Source organism: Falco peregrinus, chromosome 14, assembly GCF_023634155.1.
Source record: "Falco peregrinus isolate bFalPer1 chromosome 14, bFalPer1.pri, whole genome shotgun sequence".
Lineage (NCBI taxonomy): Eukaryota > Metazoa > Chordata > Aves > Falconiformes > Falconidae > Falco > Falco peregrinus.
Window position 1 is genome coordinate 9,634,520 of NC_073734.1, and position 19,062 is coordinate 9,653,581.

Here is a 19,062-nt window from a genome sequence, read left to right on the forward strand (position 1 = left end):
TTTAAAGATACTTCATGACCCAATTAAGAATATCCATATGCTCGGCGTGAGTGACACTGTACCTCTTAAAAAACATCTACAAATACAGGGGAAAGGGACCAACTATCTAAATTCAGCTGGATTTCATTTGTATCACAGATGACCTTCTACAAAATAATCTATCATGCAAATCTTGATGTAAGGCCACCTCTAACAACAAAATCATGGCAAAACAGTTCTTAGGGCATGCATGGGTTATGGCAAGCTAGCCAGTAGGCTTAGACAGAATAGAAAAAGGCTCTTCATGTAAGGCTTATTGTGTGAGAGAAGGGGTAGAAAGAAGACTGGCAGCACAGACTAGTGACAAGCACCTTGTTTTTGTAAAATTTCTTCGCCAACAACTAGTCTTGTTTGTTTGTTTGAATTTAAATGGTCTACAGTCTCACAGAGCTGCAGAATCAGCTTTGTCATCTAAATAAAATAAATTAAATAGCATGAGGCCTAATGCATGTCCCTGAAGCAATTCACTGGGTACTTCTCCTCAGTGGTCTATTATCTTCTGTTTATGGTCCGTCAGCCAATTTTTGTTCTGCCTGAAAATCAATCTGAATTCAGTAAAAAGCTAGCAGTACATTCATTTACATTCCTGACATCTACTGATTCTGTAATTCAGTAACAAAAGAGCAGTCACAGTTGCTTAATCTACTAATTTGGTGTTAGGATGATCTAATGAGAACAAAAGCATTTATGGAAGTGCAAATTAATGGATACATTGGATTTCATTTCAAATGTTACATAATGGCCTGGAAAACACAGTGCATTTCACTGAATGGTATGTCACTATCACAGAAAAAATTCCAAATGCCTAAAATCTCATGTTGGCATACATTAGATGGATTTTTAAAAGGTTTTAACTTATTGAGTGTTGAATGTTGTGGAACGTTAGGTCTTAGGTCTGAATGTACTCTTAAAAACCTGGTCATGAGTTCCCTTGAAAGTCTAGCTTTTATTGTACAAGATGTTTGAATTAAGGTATTCACCTTTCCTTACTGAATAAGAATACATGTTCTGTGGTTTTGAAGAGGGACCAAAGGGGAAGTTAATTCCAAAAATAGTCAGTGCTTATGCAGCCTTTAAAAATGAAAAATAGATCTTTAAAGAGTAATGGTTAACAATGTGCCCTCATTAGTCATGTTTAAATTGCTTTTCTTGGCACAAAACAGTTCCATACTGGAGCCTTTATTCTGTAACTGGAGAGAATCTATCATTTTAAATCTCTAATCAAAGTCACAAAACTTTCACAATTACTCTATCTTCAGTGGCAAAAATGAAACTTCCAAAACACGTTAATAAAAATCTTCAATCACACAGTTTTGTATCCCTAAGTCAGACATAAGACTCTAATGGGGATCTTTTGCTACAAATACTCAACAAGTGTTTGGAGTACTCAAATGTAGTACATGACAGTGTTAAAAAGCAGATCTCAGCCCTCTCAGCTAAAGATCATATTCCTGAATGTTTTTCACATCATTCATCAGCTTCTAATAACAAGTGTGATTCCTTTGGGAGCAGAGCTTGATAACATACTATTTAACTTTTTCCTTAATAAAAGCCAATTGTATCTTGATCTTACAGAAGAATGTGAGGACCTGTCCTAGTTCCTGACACAAGAGGGAGAGCAGAGATGCCTATATAGAATACATATCACTGTCGAGCAAGAAAGTGGGAAGAAGTACAAGGAAGAAAAGAAGAGCTTCTTACCTTATATTTCCAGCAAATTTTACTGTATCATGACAAAAAGATTAAAATCACCTTTTAATACTGTCTGGTTGACATGGCAGCTAAGGAAGACTTGTGAAACAGTCACAGCTTATGGTAGTTGGTGTTCCTTCGCTTTTTTAGGCTTGAGTTTAAAGACAAAAGGTACACCTATAGCACCTAAGGCAGACAGTTAGTGTCATCAGAGCTTCTCAGCTCCATGCTCGGTGACTAAATAGTTTCCAAAAAGGAAAATCATGTCTAGCTGTCTCATTGACTTAGATGATTTGACACTGTAGACATACCTTATTCATTCTGTCCTGAAACGTGTCTGTTCTCATGAGCTGTTTTGGAGAGGATAGCTTGTAGAATTGCTACCATTTTTTTTTTTGTTCCTTTCTCATTTTTTTTTGGTTCCTTTCTCCCTACCTGCCTTCTGCATCCAGTTTGTCTTTCTTCTTCCTTCCAAGAAAATAAATTTAAAAAAAAACCCTCAAAATTTTCTGCTTAGTTTGATTATTTTTCCCCTCCTGGTTTTTTGGTTTGACCACAAAACCAGACAACCCATTATTCACCCAGCCCTGCTAATGAGCTCCTTTCTCAGAGTTTTTGTACCCTGCATAATGAAGAACATCTGCATCTTCTGTAAAGCTTGACATTTCCCTGCCTGTTCACCAATGGCCTTTTTCTCTTTTCTTTCAATGACTGAATGGATTAACACTGCAATACTACTAATGCAATGCATGGGAAAGGAAACTGGCATAGTCTCCAGAACATTCTATTCTTATCACCTTCCATTAATATTTCACTAGAATTGCCCAATTCATGTGGTAATAATTTCCTTCTAATCAATGTTTCATATGTAAACTTGGTTATTTACTCCTACTTATTCCTACTTGCCAAGAAAGCTGAATGAGACTATTGGGGTTATCGGTCTTTCATGATATTAAGAACAGATTAGTAATGCTGGCAGCATGCTAACAAAAAGATGTTTTTCATTAATTAACACTTATAAATAATTTGTTAAAGGTTACAGAGTGCTTAATGTATCCCTTAATAAACAGCTATTACATTGACAAGCCAACCAATAAATTGCTTATAACTATAAAGCTTTTCTGCAGTGCTTAAAGTTACTTCAAAACATTTTAAAAACAAAGGGCCATCTACTATCCTGAAAAAAATGCCGACTGCCTAGTCCTGTAGAAATGGACTATTTTGTGCATCACTGCTGTAATGTGTTTCATATGAATTTATTAGATTTTATTATTCATATTAACTTATCTTTTCTTATTTTCCTTGATGGTTTGGTCATGCATAGGATTGTTTGTGAGACCATTATTCTGGAAGGGAGAGAGACCATTTTTCAGGCTACCTTGTGATGTCTGGCAAAACATCAATGACCCAGGTTGAGGCATAGTGATATATGGTACACACTGTTCATGTAAAGTGCTATTAGAAGTTTCTTTATTAACTCTTACTAGAAGTGTATTCATGGACTTAGATTCCAGTCATTAACATTATTGAACAGCTGTGTACACACATGCACGTGCAGATACAGTTTATATTTCCTAAGAAACCATCTGGTTTCAATTGAACACTAGTAGAATATAGAGATTCAGTAGGGCATCTAGCAAAGAATGAAAAATATGGATTTAAAAATCTGACAAAAGGCAGAAAACTTTGTCTTTTGAAGGGTAAGGACTACATTAAGTCTCCTAGTGACCATGCTGTGTCAGCGAGATCCAGTGGATGTTACTTAATTACTATTTATTAACAAAAATACTGTAGGGAATATTATAGTGCTGTGCAGACAAAAACTTGGGAAGATTCACATGCTTATAAAATCCCTATGAGCCCATTGTCTTCTATTTCTCACAGTGTCTCTGTAGCAGAGTATACAAAAGAAAGCTGAAGCTGTTTTCTTTGTTACCTGTCTCTGATCTCAAAAGCTGCATTTGCACCATATGCATTCCAAGATTCTACAACGTAATCTGGGATGACCTGGAATCTCCATAAGATCTTTCCACTACCACAGGTTTTTTGGCCAGTCTCAAGATAAATGATTCCTTACAGAATCACCTGAAAAATAATTTTTACAAAAGGATATTCAAATTTACTTTACATTTGCTATGGCAAAGTGCATGAAGGAGTTCACATTCTTTATAGTGAGTGTACCAGCAAAGCAGCCTATGAAAATGTAGTCCTATGCCAGTTAGACTCATTAGGAATAAATTACAAGAAAACATAGACAAAAATGTTACACCTCCTTTGAAAGATCCCTCACCCAGACTAAATACACCTGCCAATTCTTTAGCAAGATCTCAAAGTACTGCAGAGGTATTAGTAAAATTTTGCACCTGATAACACTTTGAACTAGTTATGTATCTTCCATTTTATAGACAGGGCATGCAGCCTAGGAGATTAAGGAGTTAGAATTCAATTTCATTTAAAGCAGTGGAGAAATTCCACGGGGGTCTTTGCATAGAATTTGTACCAGAGTTCTAATGAACTAGAGGCTAAGTAAATGTTCACATAATTGTCTTTATACAACAGATTTTATGAAATTCAGGATTTATGGTGGCCAAGGGCTTCTTAGCAACACCTTTTGACTATTTTTTCTAATGTTCCAAAATGGTTACAATGATTCTTAGTAAGTGATATTCTCAGCAAATGTTGTGTTTTAATTAGCAGAAGAACATACTAGATGGCTGCAGGTAATGCAGGTAATGATAATGTCAATGACTCCAGAGACAAGATAAGGTTAGGCATGAGTAAACACCTTTCAAGATAACATTTGAACCTCTAACCTTGTTGCTTGGAAAAGGAAGCTCTTTCTCATCTAGTGTACCAACATAATTATACCTAGAGACTACAGACTACACAGTCTTAAAACTTTGCGTTAGCCATAGTTTTATAGGAAATGGTTTAACTTTGTGTAGCAGGGATGAAATATATTTGCAATAAGTACAGAAGTATTTTCTCTTCCTTCCATTTCTCTAACCAACTGAAATTGTAACATTATAAATATAGAATACATATTTGAAACAAGACAAATATCTCAGTCTTCAGCAGACTACAGTGAAATTGACTGAAATAGTGCCTTCTCAAACTTGGACAGGTTCCTAAAATAAATTCACCTGCAGTATCCATGTTTGCACTTCACCGTATTGTTCCCTGCTTAATTAGGTACTAGCCACAGTTTCTTTTGTGCTTTTAATCTTGATATTTTTCACATTGCTTTACCTAGCTTAGACTCATTGCTTAGCTAAATATAAAAGATGATAATTAGTTCAACAGCATGTTGGATTTATACAGCAGTTCAACAGCAATTCATTGACTACACTAATCACATAGCACACATTAACATAATTATTTTAGACATACTGGAATAAATACAAAATATAGTATTTATTAACTGAATGCTTGGCATAACATTACCTGACCCAAGAATCAAAAATAAAGTTAATTTGATATGGGTTTTGCCACAGGAGGTAAATTCAGTGTCTCTGTCCGAGGCCAAGATAGCTCTGGCAGGAACAGTCCTTGCCCTCCTCGCCCTCCCCCAGCTGCCGTCTTTGTTACCTGCACCCAGATCCTTCAGCCCAGTCCCTCTGCTGCTCCCACACATGCACGCTCAGCTGCTCCGCTCAGGGTGGAGGTAGATGTTCGTTGCATCACACACCCCAGGTCTGACTCTTGGGAAAGAAAGATAATGTGGTGGCTGAGATGCTGGCTCCAGATTTCAATTCCTTTTCCTTGCTCAATGATGCTTTATTTCAGTCCTTAATCTCATAATTCTTCAGCTCCCCTTTGTAAAATTGGGCTAATAATCTTCATTTTGTCTATCTAGACCGTAAACTTTTTGGCACAGACACTTTGTTTTACCATGTACACAAGAAGGCCCTGAACACAGAATGTGCTAGTGTTTGAAGTTAGAACTAACTCTGATTTCCTACAGGGAAAAATTAAACAAATCAGTCATCCTTTGAAAAGGGCTAGTTCTGCAGCTGCTGGGCACTTCTGGTTAAAGCTGATTCTGCCCTAAGAAAACAGCTTGCTTGTTTAATCCTTACCTCTTTCCTTTCTCAATATTCCCACAACTCCTCTTTCTCATACTTCTTTTGCACTCTATTCCTCCAAAAGCAGACAGCAGGACTAGCAGGAATACATTTTCTTACCAACATGTTTAACACATGGCAAATACCTTTGTGTCTAGACAGAAGTTGCAATCATAACCACATTTCAGCTGATTTTCTAAATGTCTTGAACAATCTCACAGAAGAGCAACACCCTGATACTGCACACTAACCCCAGCTCAACAAAAAAATTGGCAAACCTCAGGCAAGTTCAGCACCGGGCGCGGCGGACAGCGCCCAGCGGGACCGGGGCGCTGCTGGGGGCCGGGGCAGTCCCGGAGCCCAGCCCCCCGCGGCGGCGGCGCCACAGTGTCTCGATCGCTGCGGACCTCGGGGACAGAAGGGTCATCTCAAAGAAAAAAAAAAAAAGAAAAAAAAAGAAAAAAAAACACCAAAAAAGCCCAGCTAGTAGCGGGCTGGACACTGAGGAACTCTGCGTTTCCCGGGCCGGCAGGTCCCGGTGCGCCGGGAGCCGCCGTCGGGTGGGCGATGAGTGTTGCCTGCGTGCACGGGGGAAGCGCGAAAGCGGCGTGGAAACGGTTCCTCCAGCACGCACCAACTTCCCCCGAAAATCCCCTTGCTCTTACCCACCGACAGCTCTGTTGGGTCCTAGCAAAGCAGGCAGGAGAGCCACTCTCACCGTGGAGATTTCTGAGAGACAGCGGTCATGTAGCAGATGGCATCAATATTTGGGGAAGCCAGCACCCACGGGTGCTGCTATGCTGGAAGATGAAATCTCCTGCTGCTGAGATACCCCCTTAGCCCTCTAAGGAGTCACACCTTGTTGGGGCTGGGAAATCACGATAAAACTATCAGTGTTTTCTCTGCTCCTGTCCATCTTGAGCTGATCTCTGCATTTACTAGTTTAAACAGCTTTAGGAATGAAACCAGGGTGATAGTAAAAATAGAAGGGGAAATACAAGTTCTTGTTTCAACCCAATATCTGGTAAATTGAAAAACAGTCCTTTTCCTTCGATAGTTTGCAGATCAGGCCTTTGCACCCTGAATGGACACAAAGATTTTACTAGTGAATTCATCTCCAAAGCAAACAGCACTAAGACCTGGTTCTGCTTCTGTTTGCTTCACTGTGAGGGAAAAACTCACTAATGTTGAAGGAGGAATGAGACTTTTCATTTACAGTTGAAATTTCTGAAAAAAACCCAAAAGGATCTGGCAACACCATCTTTTGAACAGCCATCTTCTGCAGGAGCATTTGAGAATGCTTGTCTTAAAGAAGATTTTACATCAATATTTGTGTATGAAGAGTTTGGGATAATCTGGTTGAAAGGTCCTTGATGTCAACAGAATTCATTGCATTCACTGTAAAGAACTTTGGGTCATGCCCTAATAATGCAACTTTAGGAGGTTTTTGCTCCATTTTCTCTAAGGATGTACATTTTACTTTTGCAAAATCATTACCATTACATGGTAAAATAAAGTAGTACTTCAGTAGAACAAAGATAAATGCCACTGTGCTACTGAGAAGGTTGAGTATCCCTGGAAAAGCTAATTTTCATTTTATTTGTTTAAATTAAAGGAAGAGATTACTTTATTTCAAAGAGTTTGTTAATTACTGGCAGCTCTCATAGCTGTGATACAGTTCAGAGAAAAGACAGCTCATTTAAAAGTACATCATGTACTTTAACCACTAAACCATCTTTAGAGTCTTGTCCCTCCTGCACTGCTGGTTTTCTTTTTAACTACACCAATATTCATCTTTGGTTATGCTCATGGAAGGGATCTATGTTTGTGGATTTTTCCACATTTCTTCTGCATAAGCATGGAAGAATAAATCAGTGCTTTTAAGTCTGAATATATCCATCTTACAGGCAGCTTGCGTGATTGAGCGTGCCATCCAGAGGCTCCTTGCTGTACTGTATCAGTAACTTTACTCACTACCAAAGAAAATTTTTAAACTTCTTTTCCACTTAGTTGACAGCATGTATGAGCCAAAGTAATACTCTGAATGTCATAGAAGTGATTTTCTCAAGAAAACCAACCGAACTAGATTATGTACATTCAAACCCCTGTACTAGAAAGTCTCCTTTTCTCCACAGGCTGCACAAAGAAGCAATGTTTGCACGCACCCCAGCCTCTGGGCTATTCCTTCCTAGCAATTTAGAGTATGGCCATCTGTACCCTCCTCTCAGGTGCTGCTGAAGGAAAAGGCTATCTAGCACACTGCAATACTGTACCCCTCTATTTCTCCAAGCCTATGGACAGCTGCAACCTGAGAGAGCAAACATATGTTTAAAACACTCTCAAGCCATCCCCTTCTGCCCACTTGGCTGGGGGAAGGAATGCTTTATCAAAACCATCACGCCAGGGAAGTTCTCTTTTGTTTAGACAACAGTAAGTGAGATTGGTGTTTTATTTATCAGTGCAATGAACTGTTTCTAAGGTACCTATCATTTAGTTTCCAAGATCTAGTAGTGGTTTTTATCCTTCTCTAAAGTGATCCACAAGATGGAATTTTAAAAGAAAAGAGAAGCTATAGAGGCTTTGTAGGAGAAAGACTATAAAAAACCTTCTACATAGTAAATAGAAAGTCAATAAAGAAGGGAATGTTTCTAGACTTTAGGGAGTAATTGTAGGCCACAGCAGGGATGAAATAAACAGGGGAAAAAGTAAAGTTCCTTTAAAGAAGAAAGTATGCACAGTTAAGCCTTACTTCCCACTCCCCGACCCCCACCCCCACCCCTCCCCTCAGAAAATAGTACTGGAACTGTTAGAGGCTTAGCTAAGTCTACATGGGACAAATTCTGCCTCAATTCATAAGCAGTCATCCAGCTGTTAGGACAAATCTAAGATTATGCATCACATTTTTACTTTAAAATGTGATATTCAACAGGCTGTCTGCAAGATACTTGATCACCAGTAAGGCTTATCTGATTCATGGAAGATATTCCTTTTTCATGCGTCAACAGTGATGAGTAAGAGGATTTGGGACCCCTTAAAGCCAGTTGTTTGCCTCTTTCCAAATGTGGAGGGACAAGGCTTGTACTAATGATAAAATATTCATGCAGTTCAAATTAGGCACAGCAAAACGCCTATAGTACTTTTGTTCTGCATAGCACGTTTCTCCTCAGAGAGACTGCAAGGCGGGAAGCTACATGCCTGTGTTGCAACTAAAGTGGCACTTTAATTTTTTAAGTGGCAATTTCAAGTGGCACTTCAAACTTTGTAAACTCTGCAGTCTCCTGTTACACCACTAGGTGTGAGTGTTGGAGCTTCTTCTGTTGTTGGTTTTGCAGTAATGTGTATAAAAGTTGCTCTCGTGTGTCCTGTTGAATTCCCAGTCACCCAAGCAATTCCCAACTGAATCGTGATGACTATCCAGTGTGCAAATTGGAAATCACTGACTGCCCACTCCATGATACAGCACCCACCTGCAGAGCAGAACACCCCAGCTGCACATAAAACTGCTCTTATATCCGTTTTGCCAGCTGTATGTGCGTGTACTGAGAAGCAGGGGTCCCTGGTGCACAGTTGTGTGATTTTTGGAGAGATGAGGAATCCAGAACTGGAATTTGAAGGGAAAACACCACTCAAGACCTCGGAGGATTTCAGAAACTAATTATGGGAGACTAGTGTAGAGAAGTGAGCTCAATCTTCTTGAATGGAAAAGATGGGCAATGCCATGTGTTTAACAAGAGAGAAAGGCAGGGAGCAAAGGTCTGGGGAGAAGAACTGGTGCAGCAGTGGTCAAAGCAGGCCCACCAGGCAGCAAACACTCATCCTTGCTCTGAGCTCACTTTGAACAGGCACATTTGATCAAGAGGAAAGATAGTGACAGCTAATTTGACAGGACAAAGTCTGGCTCTCTGCTGTGTTTCTACTTTACTTTCTATCTTTGTTGCTCCCTTTGCAGGCATTTCTGGAAGAGTTTTTTATCCTCCTACCATCTCCTCTCCACCCCTATCCAGCTGATTTTTCCTCCATCATTTTTCCTGTTTAGTTTACGTCCCTTTGTTATTTACTAAGCATTCTGCTGTGAATCTTGAAATTAATTACTGACTTCTCTATGGTGAATTTTGTCTTTGTGGAGTAAATCACTACTAAACAAATAGTTATTTATCTGGTATCTGTATCCACTAGTTGGTAAACATCCACCAATAATATCTATAAACATTTTCAACTGTTGCATAGAACTTTAGAAGCTGGGCTGAAATAGATTAAATAGGACATAAATTTATAAACTCCTCAAAGGTAAATACATTATGGAATTTGTGGTGAACTTTCAATTTGACTGTAGCTATAGGGATATGCTGAGATACTGACCTACTTCAGGTAAGCCAGAGGTAAAGAAACCCTACAAAATTACTGCAGGCTTTTTAATCATGTTAAAAATCAGGTAAAAGGAATATTGATTCCAACCTTAGCAAAGGTTGATAATTTTGAACAAGAATTGGAGATATTTGGGGACATTTTGCTCCTTTATTTTAATTCAGGAGCTAAAGAGAATTCAGAATCATGCCTATTTTACAAATATATTAAGTGTTGGAAGATAAAATTAATTATAACACATTACAGTGGTGCATTGAACAGCTGCATCTTACACAGTATTTAGGCAAACAGGGATTCAGATTTTGTCCTGTGGCATGTATATACACTAGTAAAAGAAAAAAGGTGTAGTATAATGTGCCCAAAGATGTTACTGCTTTTGAATCCTCAAGAAAAGTCCTAAAAAAGAATGGCCTTCACATGAATGCATAAGTAGTCAAAAATACTACTACAATTAAATACCAGTAGCCACAAATTTATTGCATACTTTAGAAAATTTTGCACAACTATAAGATAAAAAGTAGGAATTAGCCCCCTAACAGCAATATATTTAAATACTTGAATGAAATTCCTTCACACAAGAGAGGAACCACTATTTATAACATAAAGGCAAATCTCTATTGCGAGGCTAAGAACAGCAAAAAATAAACAGCACATTTTACTTAATTTTCAAATGTCAGGTGTTAAATGGGGAAAATTTTCATGTGGCCAAATGAGCTAACGAGCTGTGGTTTGGCCCCACTCTTTTGTGCCAATTGGGTATACTGCCTGCCATGTGGAGAGAGAGGTGAATGAACAGTGATATTGTGCCCAGAAAAGGGATCCAGCCTCTCTACTTGTGCTGTCAGGCAGGTGTTACTGCCTGAATTATAAAGCCTTTTTCTGATCCTGCAGGAGAGAAGGCTTTTGCAAGTCTTATTAAGGCATTGCATAGTAGAAGTATGATCTAGTCCCACGTTGGTTTCTTCTACGGGAATGTTCCAAATGACATCTAATATTTAACCATAATTGAGACATTTAAAAGCAAACATGTTTAGACTAACTGATGTTTTAGAACAGTTACTTCCCCCATTTTCTAACAGTGTATCACTTTTTACTCCATGCAGTTTAAAAATTAACATCAGATTTTTCTGTTTCATTTGGCTTTGTTAACCCATAGGTAAAACTCTTGGTCACAGATCCATCATATTAAACTCTATAAGGGCCATGGCCGTTTTTCACAGGACCTCCCATAATCCCAAAGTCCCTCTTAAGTACTGGAACTGAAAGGATTCCTACACCTGATATTGGCACATGTCACCATACAGCAATCTTTTGTAAACTTCCAATAAATTCACTAGAGTTCTGTATTCAAGTAAGTACTATTCTACCATGGAGATGCAAAGTACAGAATAGGAGGTGAATTCCAGCAACCTGAACATCAGGCTGAAATAATATGCCAAAATATGATACAAAATAGATCAAAACATAATATATATTCCTATACATAATGAGAGCACTCACTAAACATAACATTTTAGCATCTGAATAGAAAATAAATTAATAAAGAAAACTTCTGTTTCAGGAAAGAGTGAGTACAATGCAGGAAATGGGTATTTTTAACTCACCACTGTCTAAGTGGGAGGGGTTACTAACAAGCAAAACCAAATGTTAATATCCCAAAACATGGCCATGGTCATTTGTGCATGTAATTATGGGATCAGAAATTCACAAATATATCTTTTAGCAGTATGGCAGGCTTCATCCACCCACTTGCCTTGAGATGACTGAGAAAAAAAGACACAGTTTTCACGCTTCCCCCCATTGGGCTGGGCACGATCCCAGTTGAAGTACTGTAGAGCCATACCATTGACATCAACAAATTTCCCTTCGTTTATCATGTCAGTGACACCCAACCAAAACTCAGACACTCTAGGCATGCTTTTCTTGCCATAATCTCGAAGAGTGTTTGTTTCATCGTTATTCCTTGGGATCGCCAGTGTCCCTCCCTTGGCTATGCAGTCTTCGTTGGCTTCATGAAAATGTTTGGTACCCTCTGATATGAGGTAGCACTTCTTATGGGCCTTTGTCCCACGAAGACAGACTGTGAATAGATAGGTATTGGTTTGTATGTTCAGTAAAAGCTTGGCTTATACGTTTGAATAATGTTTTCTAAAATGATAATTTTCTAAAAGCATATTGGGAATTAAGCAGACAAGTCCCTCAGCTCTTGCCTCCACATGGTGGACCTGAAAGCGGCAGCAAGATCAGACTTACCTGTTATTCCTCCTGTTCATGAAGGAACTTTTACACAGCCAGCATGTTAGTGTGGCTTTGGGATCCCAGCCTGAACAGACTGTTCACAGACACTCTGCAAGACATCTGGGACTACAAGGGACAGCCAAGAGCAGAGCATGCTCTTATAGCTGCTCCAGAGAAAAGGCGCTTCTGAGGAACAACAAACATAGCTGTGATCTTAACACTACAAAGTGCTTTGGAGAACAGTTCCTGTGTTTATGCTGATAAACCATAGGCATGATCTTGAGCCCTAAATTCCCTCCAGTAATGTAATTCTCTCAAGGATTAATTTTTTTTTTATGTTGTTGTTCCAGAATGCTAAAATATAGCCCAGGCCTGTTGTCAGCATATCTTTTGCCTTCTTTTTAGCAAATAGTCCTGCTTTCATGCCTTTTTGCCTTATTTGTTCAGTCTTTAAACTGATGGAGTGGATGAGGTATCGATGTTTGTATTGTTGGCAGATGTGAGTTTGTCATCAGGAAATCTATACTTGGCTTTCTAGTAATGAGACATATCTAAAAGTCTTTCATATTTATGATATTTAAGTGCCAAAGAAAGGTGGTTTTATGTATTAAATAAGCCTAGTTCCTAGGAAACAAAGGCAGGACAGAAAAGTGCCATTTTAAACGTGTCCTGTTCACCAAATATTGATTTAAAATTCATAATACAAATCTGTCTGGATGATTTATAGAAGTATATTTCCACCTGCAGAAGAGTACACATTCACCTCTCTAGTTCTTAATTGCTGGTCTTTCCAGCAAAGTCTATCCCTTCAAACTCTAAATTCAAATGAGGTGAAGTGACTTAAATCTGTAAACACTTCTAAAAAGTGTACACTTAGTACTGAGCTTGCATGACAATCTGAACCAAACAATCTAAACATTTGCATTTATAAATCTGTTTGCTTTTAGTTCTACTGGAACATATCAGGGAAATCCTGATGTAAAGTCCAAATGTACTGGAACATTATTTTGGCATATGCTCTGTAACTGAAATTGCCTTGCAGAACTGTTGTCAAGAGTTCTTCCAGCCCTAGGTCTGTGTGGGCAGGCTTGCAGGGGTGAATACTTGAACTTTGCTTTCCAGCTCTCCTAATGCAGATATGTGAAAAACTGGTTCTCTCAAGAAAAGCACGAGAAAAGAACCCTCCTCAAAGGAGTGTTCCTTCTGAGCTAAGGAAGGTAGCAAAGGCCTTGAATAAACTCCTGTAACAATTATTTTTAGAATCCTGCATGTGACTCCTTCCAGATAATTTCATGTATTGCTTAAACTCATCTCCTTACATTAGAAATATGTCATGAAACAGTATGAACATCTTCTGTCCTGATGTTTTCTATAATCTGTTTCTAATTCCTGTCATCTGTTCTTGTAAAAAAAAAAAAATATATGTATCTGATCAACAGGATATGGAAATCCACTTTGGACCGTATCTTATATGTCTCAGTTTTTTAGTATTTCCATTTGTAGTATTCATTGCATTCCTTAGCTGCATTTTCAGGGTCATAATTTTATATTAGGGCTTATCCTTCAAATTTAAACATTTCAATCTACTAATGGCCAAAGAAAAGAAATGAACATATTTCCTAAATGTTCAATTATTTAACAAAATTATATTCATGGGAAAGGTCAGAGAGACCTTGTGTACTTCTACAACGCTACAATAATGATGGAGATGAGCCCTCTTCAGGGAGAAAGTATGTGCTGCTAAATGCATTGCATGTGGCAATATTTCACAGTATGTAGAAAGGAGACCTAGGAAATTCAAGCAAAATAAGAAATCAGATTGTGATGTTGGTCTTGGAAGTGTCCATAAGCTAAAAAAGTAGCTCCTTTTCAAGTATCATAAGGCCATTTATTAATTCAGTCAGAGCTAGAGGGACAATAGATCTCTTTTTGCCAAATCTGGAATCCAGTTGAACAGTGTGGTTCTGAATTTAGAATATAGCTCAAAATAAGTTTTGAGGATAGAAAATCTCCTGGGTTTGGTTTCATTTCTAAGCCACTGCATGCTTACTCTCAAGCTCCTTCTGGAAGCAATACAAGGATTACTTTCAAACAACAGTTACTTGTCGAGCACGGGCTCCCTCTTTTAAGACACTTCTAAAGTAGTCTTATAAGGAATTTAACATAAAAATATTTTGTAAAGCTCAAAAAGCTCTATGTAACCCAAGACTTAAACCAGGACAACCCAGATATTACCATCCCTAAGGAAAATATGTTCTGTTTCATGTGAATGATGTAATTTCCTCTATAGTGTCCTCTTGTACATATTTAAATGCCAAGTTTTGTGTCAACAGCTGTGAAAAAGCACAACTGTCTAGTAGGTGCATGTGTATTTATCTTTCTTATTTTGTTTGGAAATTTCCATCTGGCTATTTAAATACTTAAAGAACTCTGCACATTGAGACGGGATATTTCTGAACTCACAGTGGGTATTACTTTGAAGTTTTGTGGCACCATTCACAGCTGAATGTCACATACTGCACACTTCTAAAAGGCTCAGCCCTTTTAGCTTCCTTTTGGGGGTATTCTCAGTCTTTTCCATGAACATTTTTGCATGGATAGGTAGCCCATGTTCATATCAAAGCTGGGGGCCTAACTCATTGACCACCTAAGCTCTTAAATCCAGTAACCCTCATTGTGTGGCCTTTTTCTGATTATATCTAATATCACAGCTTGGGGTTGTGCATAGAAAAACCAAAAGCAGTTCTTGCTCCAGATTAATCCTTGCTCTCAGTGAGGAATCATCACTTGTATGCTGTTAGTTCAGACTTCATTTTACTTGAATGCTTCCTTCAACATTTGTCTCACCACTACAGCTATAGCATACCATGCTTTTAAGGAGTTGTATTTCTCAGTCACAAATCCCCATTAAAGAGAAGGATGGGAGTGAAGAAGAGAGAAAGGCAGTGATAACTTTTGGAAGCCACTAACCAATATAAGGTGCTTTACCTGTCTGAAGTGCTTGCATTTCTTTCAGAGCATTTACTTCTCGCCACAATTTGTCAATCTGGGTCTTTAGGTCATCTTTTTCTTAAATAAAAGAAATACAGAGAAATGAACAGATATGCACACAGACACACACAAAATATTTATATGTTAAAAGCTGTTTCAAAATACCATGGTTTTACGTATTGCTGAGATGTTTTGATTTCTTTTAAATATCCTTCCTTAATGAAAGGATTCCTGTAGATTTCCTGAAAAAAAACACAGGAGGAACCCACCTTTACCTTTTAATCTCATAGTTTAAATCTCATTTTCAGTTGGACTTTACCCTAATAATGATTTGAAAACTATGGATGATTGCAGCTAATTGTTATTTAGTGTGCCGGTACCTAATTGACAGCAAAATTTGCCTATTTACTTTTGAACCTGTACATCATGGGGTGTGTGTGTATATATAATATGCAAATAATAGCAGGACACAAGTTGTGTTTATTCAAAGAGAAGCTATTTCTGTGAGCATGGAAGTTTCACACAAGTCTGTTTTAACACAGTGAGGAACAACTAATACAATCCAACTTCACTGTCTGAATGTATGCAGTCAAGTTTGCTGAGCTGCAACTTCCCCTCCCCAGGAGGAGCCTTCCTGTTTCAGTCAGTACAGAGTGGGCCTGACGACTCGAGTCACAAATTCAGTCTGAATCACCACTTTGCAGCACTTAAAAAAGCACCAAGAAGATGGTGGGACAAGACAATTTATACATAACTCCATTTTCATGTCCTCTTTTCCATTCTTTTTTTTCTTAATCATTATAATATTCCACCACCATCAAACAACTAGCTGGCATGTCTCTGTTGCACAAGATGACAATCTGATTGCAGCAATAACTAGACCTTCCAGAAGCCACAGTAATGAACATGAGGAATAAATAAGCTCTTTCACATGTAGCAGAACTAACAAAACCACAGATCCTATGCATCTGTGTTACATCAACTAATCCTCCAGCTGCACCCCAGAAAGCTCGTCTCTTCCCCATATTCCCTACTGCCCGTGGGGATAACCCCAGCTGTCCTTCATGACTCCCTGGTTCCCCAAGGCAGGACTTCCAGTTTCCCAATCCATGCTACTCCCTGCAAGTCCCAATTCACAAGAGCCTGTCCATGTTCCTCTGCTTCAAAAGAGTCCAAAAGCAGGACAAGCTGAGCTCCTGGTGCACCCTCTTCACAGAGGGACACTAATGCAGAACTTCCCCACCCCCCACCCCCCCCACTGTTGGGAAACTTATCCTCTGAATTTCATTCTTCTGCCAAATTGCTTCACGTTCAAAAGTTATTAGTGGAAAGTTAACAGACAAATGTGCTGGCAAAATAAATGTATAAGCATTCTGTCCTTAGGACACCAAGCTTAAAACCATGGAGATTCAAAAAGAGAAGGAAGTCTGTATAACTGTATAGCTCCAGAGCAGTGTAATCATGTTGTGCAACGGCTTTATCAATGCTGCAGTTTTTTCATTGACTAGGAGTTTAAATATTTGCCATCAGTGTAACCTCCATCATACCCTCTTTTATTAGAAATAAGTCTTTAAATTAAATACACAGACATTTCCAAACAACATTCAGCAGTTTTGTATTTGCTCTGCAAGCTTTGCTCTGGGAAATTATGCTTTATCTTTTCCTGTTAATTCTTTTTCATTAGTTTAACTTGCCATTTCACAGCACTTTTCATGCAGGTAAAGTAATATTCCACAAATATTAGACATTCTGTTAAAATTAAGTAAATGGTACAAAAATATGAACAATAACCCTTGTAGACCAAGGTACAAAAATCTGAACAAATAACCCTTGGAGACTGAAGATTTTATTCTGCTCTTTTCCATCATACGTACATGAATTTTAATTCTTCTGATCTTAGTCAATATAACTATATAACTGAGAATGATGAGCCAGAGTCCTCTCTCAGCTGTACCTGTGAGTCCTAAATAATGCGATTAATAGGCATAACAGAGCAGCGTATTTACAACTGTTATGCAGCTCTTTCTAGAACTCATTCTGGCACCTTATTCTTGGCTTTGCTAAGTCAATGGTTATAATATAGACTCCAATGTCCTCTGTTAATAAACATTTGTATAATGTTAGGTTTTAGTTCATGTTATTTAAGTACATAGTAAACTTGCATAGTCTATAAGCTTCTATCCCTCCTCCCAGTTAAAACCCAGTACCTTTCACTCTACGTTTGCTGTGCTTCCTGGCTTTGAATTTGGAAGCCTGGCTGATGGTCTGATCCAGCAGTAGTATGCTTATGAGTAGAAAAATCCTAAGTCCTGTTTGTGCCATGTCTCTTTTAAAGAACTTAACGAGAAGCTTGAAGAAATTCTCTTTAGCAGCTATGAGAGCAAGTCACATAGACCCATCTCAGAAGGGACTGACTGAGGTCAGTTTTATAAAAGTGTAGTGATGGGGTTGGCTGTACTCCTTGCTTACGAAATGTGTTTAATACTTAAGCTGGCTGTAACATAAGGCACCCCCTTGTTCTCACGTCTCATCTGAAATTCCAGTTTCCATTTTGAGTTCAGCTGGGACAGGTTGCTTTTAGAGGCCATAGCAGCACTGAACAGTGCACTGATTGCCACTAATAAGCACTATAATTCCTGTTTAACTTTGAAGCCAAAATGTACGGAAAAGGAGATGGATGTCCAAAAACATGTTGTGCAATGCCAGCCTCAGGAATGGTCTTATTTACACTGAAACAAAAAAAGAATGTCACCCCCTGAGTAAATGCAAACGTTGCAACTACACACACAGAGTGTATATATACATTAAGATCACATTATGTGAGACGTGCATTTATTATTTTATGGAGAGTTAATAAATGCCTAATAGATATGACCACATTTCTGATTAAGACCAGTGCAGTACGTGCTATCAGCAGGGTCTAGCCAGGGAAACAAAAGACAGTGGATACTCTTCCAAAGGTTCCCAAGTCCTGACTGTGTGGTCAGAAGAAGAGTAAAGCACAAGATGCTTGAAGCAAGACAGTGTCTCTCTACACTCTGGAGAGATCTCCGCATTCAGTTCTCCTTCATTCACCCTTCAGCTCTCTGGAGTTTTCTGGGGCTGCCTTTGAACTGGAATTGCTATAAGTAGTAGAACCTCTCACTGATTTTGGTGGACAAATGAAATTGTCACAATAATGTGCCCACCCATACACTCTTTTCTTTTTCTCCCCTCCTCCCCAAGTAAGAGAGGTTTTGCTTAAAATATTGACACCAAAGTCATCACTGCGTGATGGGGTGCTGGCAAGCACTGTTCATGCCCTTCAGAGCTGTTGTTCCAGATGTCTCTTTGCCATCTCTGACTTGATTACATTCTGCTCATGTTGCCAGATTATTTCAGAGCTGTAACAGCAAGAGACTTATTACTTTATTAAATGAAAGCTCAGATTTAGGGAAGTGCTGTTATACTACATGATTGCATCATGGGTTTTTCCAACCCCCTTGTACAGTGTTTTTGCAGTTTGTATAATGTAAAACACACCTGAACCATCTGTTTTGGATACCCTTAAACAACTAGCTGTATTCTAATAATCTATCACCAGTAAGTATCTGTTAGTTACTAAACTTTTCATAAATGCACCCTGATAGGACAAAACTTCAGTCGCCCTGCTTCATAATATTGACGTATGTGA

At 38.5% G+C, this 19,062-nt stretch overlaps 1 protein-coding gene across 1 annotated transcript; it reads right to left on the bottom strand.

Moving 5' to 3' along the window:
- Positions 1–10,611: 10,611 nt before the first annotated feature.
- CLEC3A (C-type lectin domain family 3 member A) lies at positions 10,612–17,778 on the bottom strand. The gene is made up of 3 exons (XM_005241423.3): positions 17,597–17,778; positions 15,387–15,467; positions 10,612–12,240 (listed from the first exon to the last, which is right to left on the bottom strand). The coding sequence occupies exons 1-3, from the start codon at positions 17,709–17,711 to the stop codon at positions 11,849–11,851; spliced, it is 588 nt and encodes a 195-aa protein (XP_005241480.1). The 5' UTR covers positions 17,712–17,778; the 3' UTR covers positions 10,612–11,848.
- Positions 17,779–19,062: the final 1,284 nt, after the last annotated feature.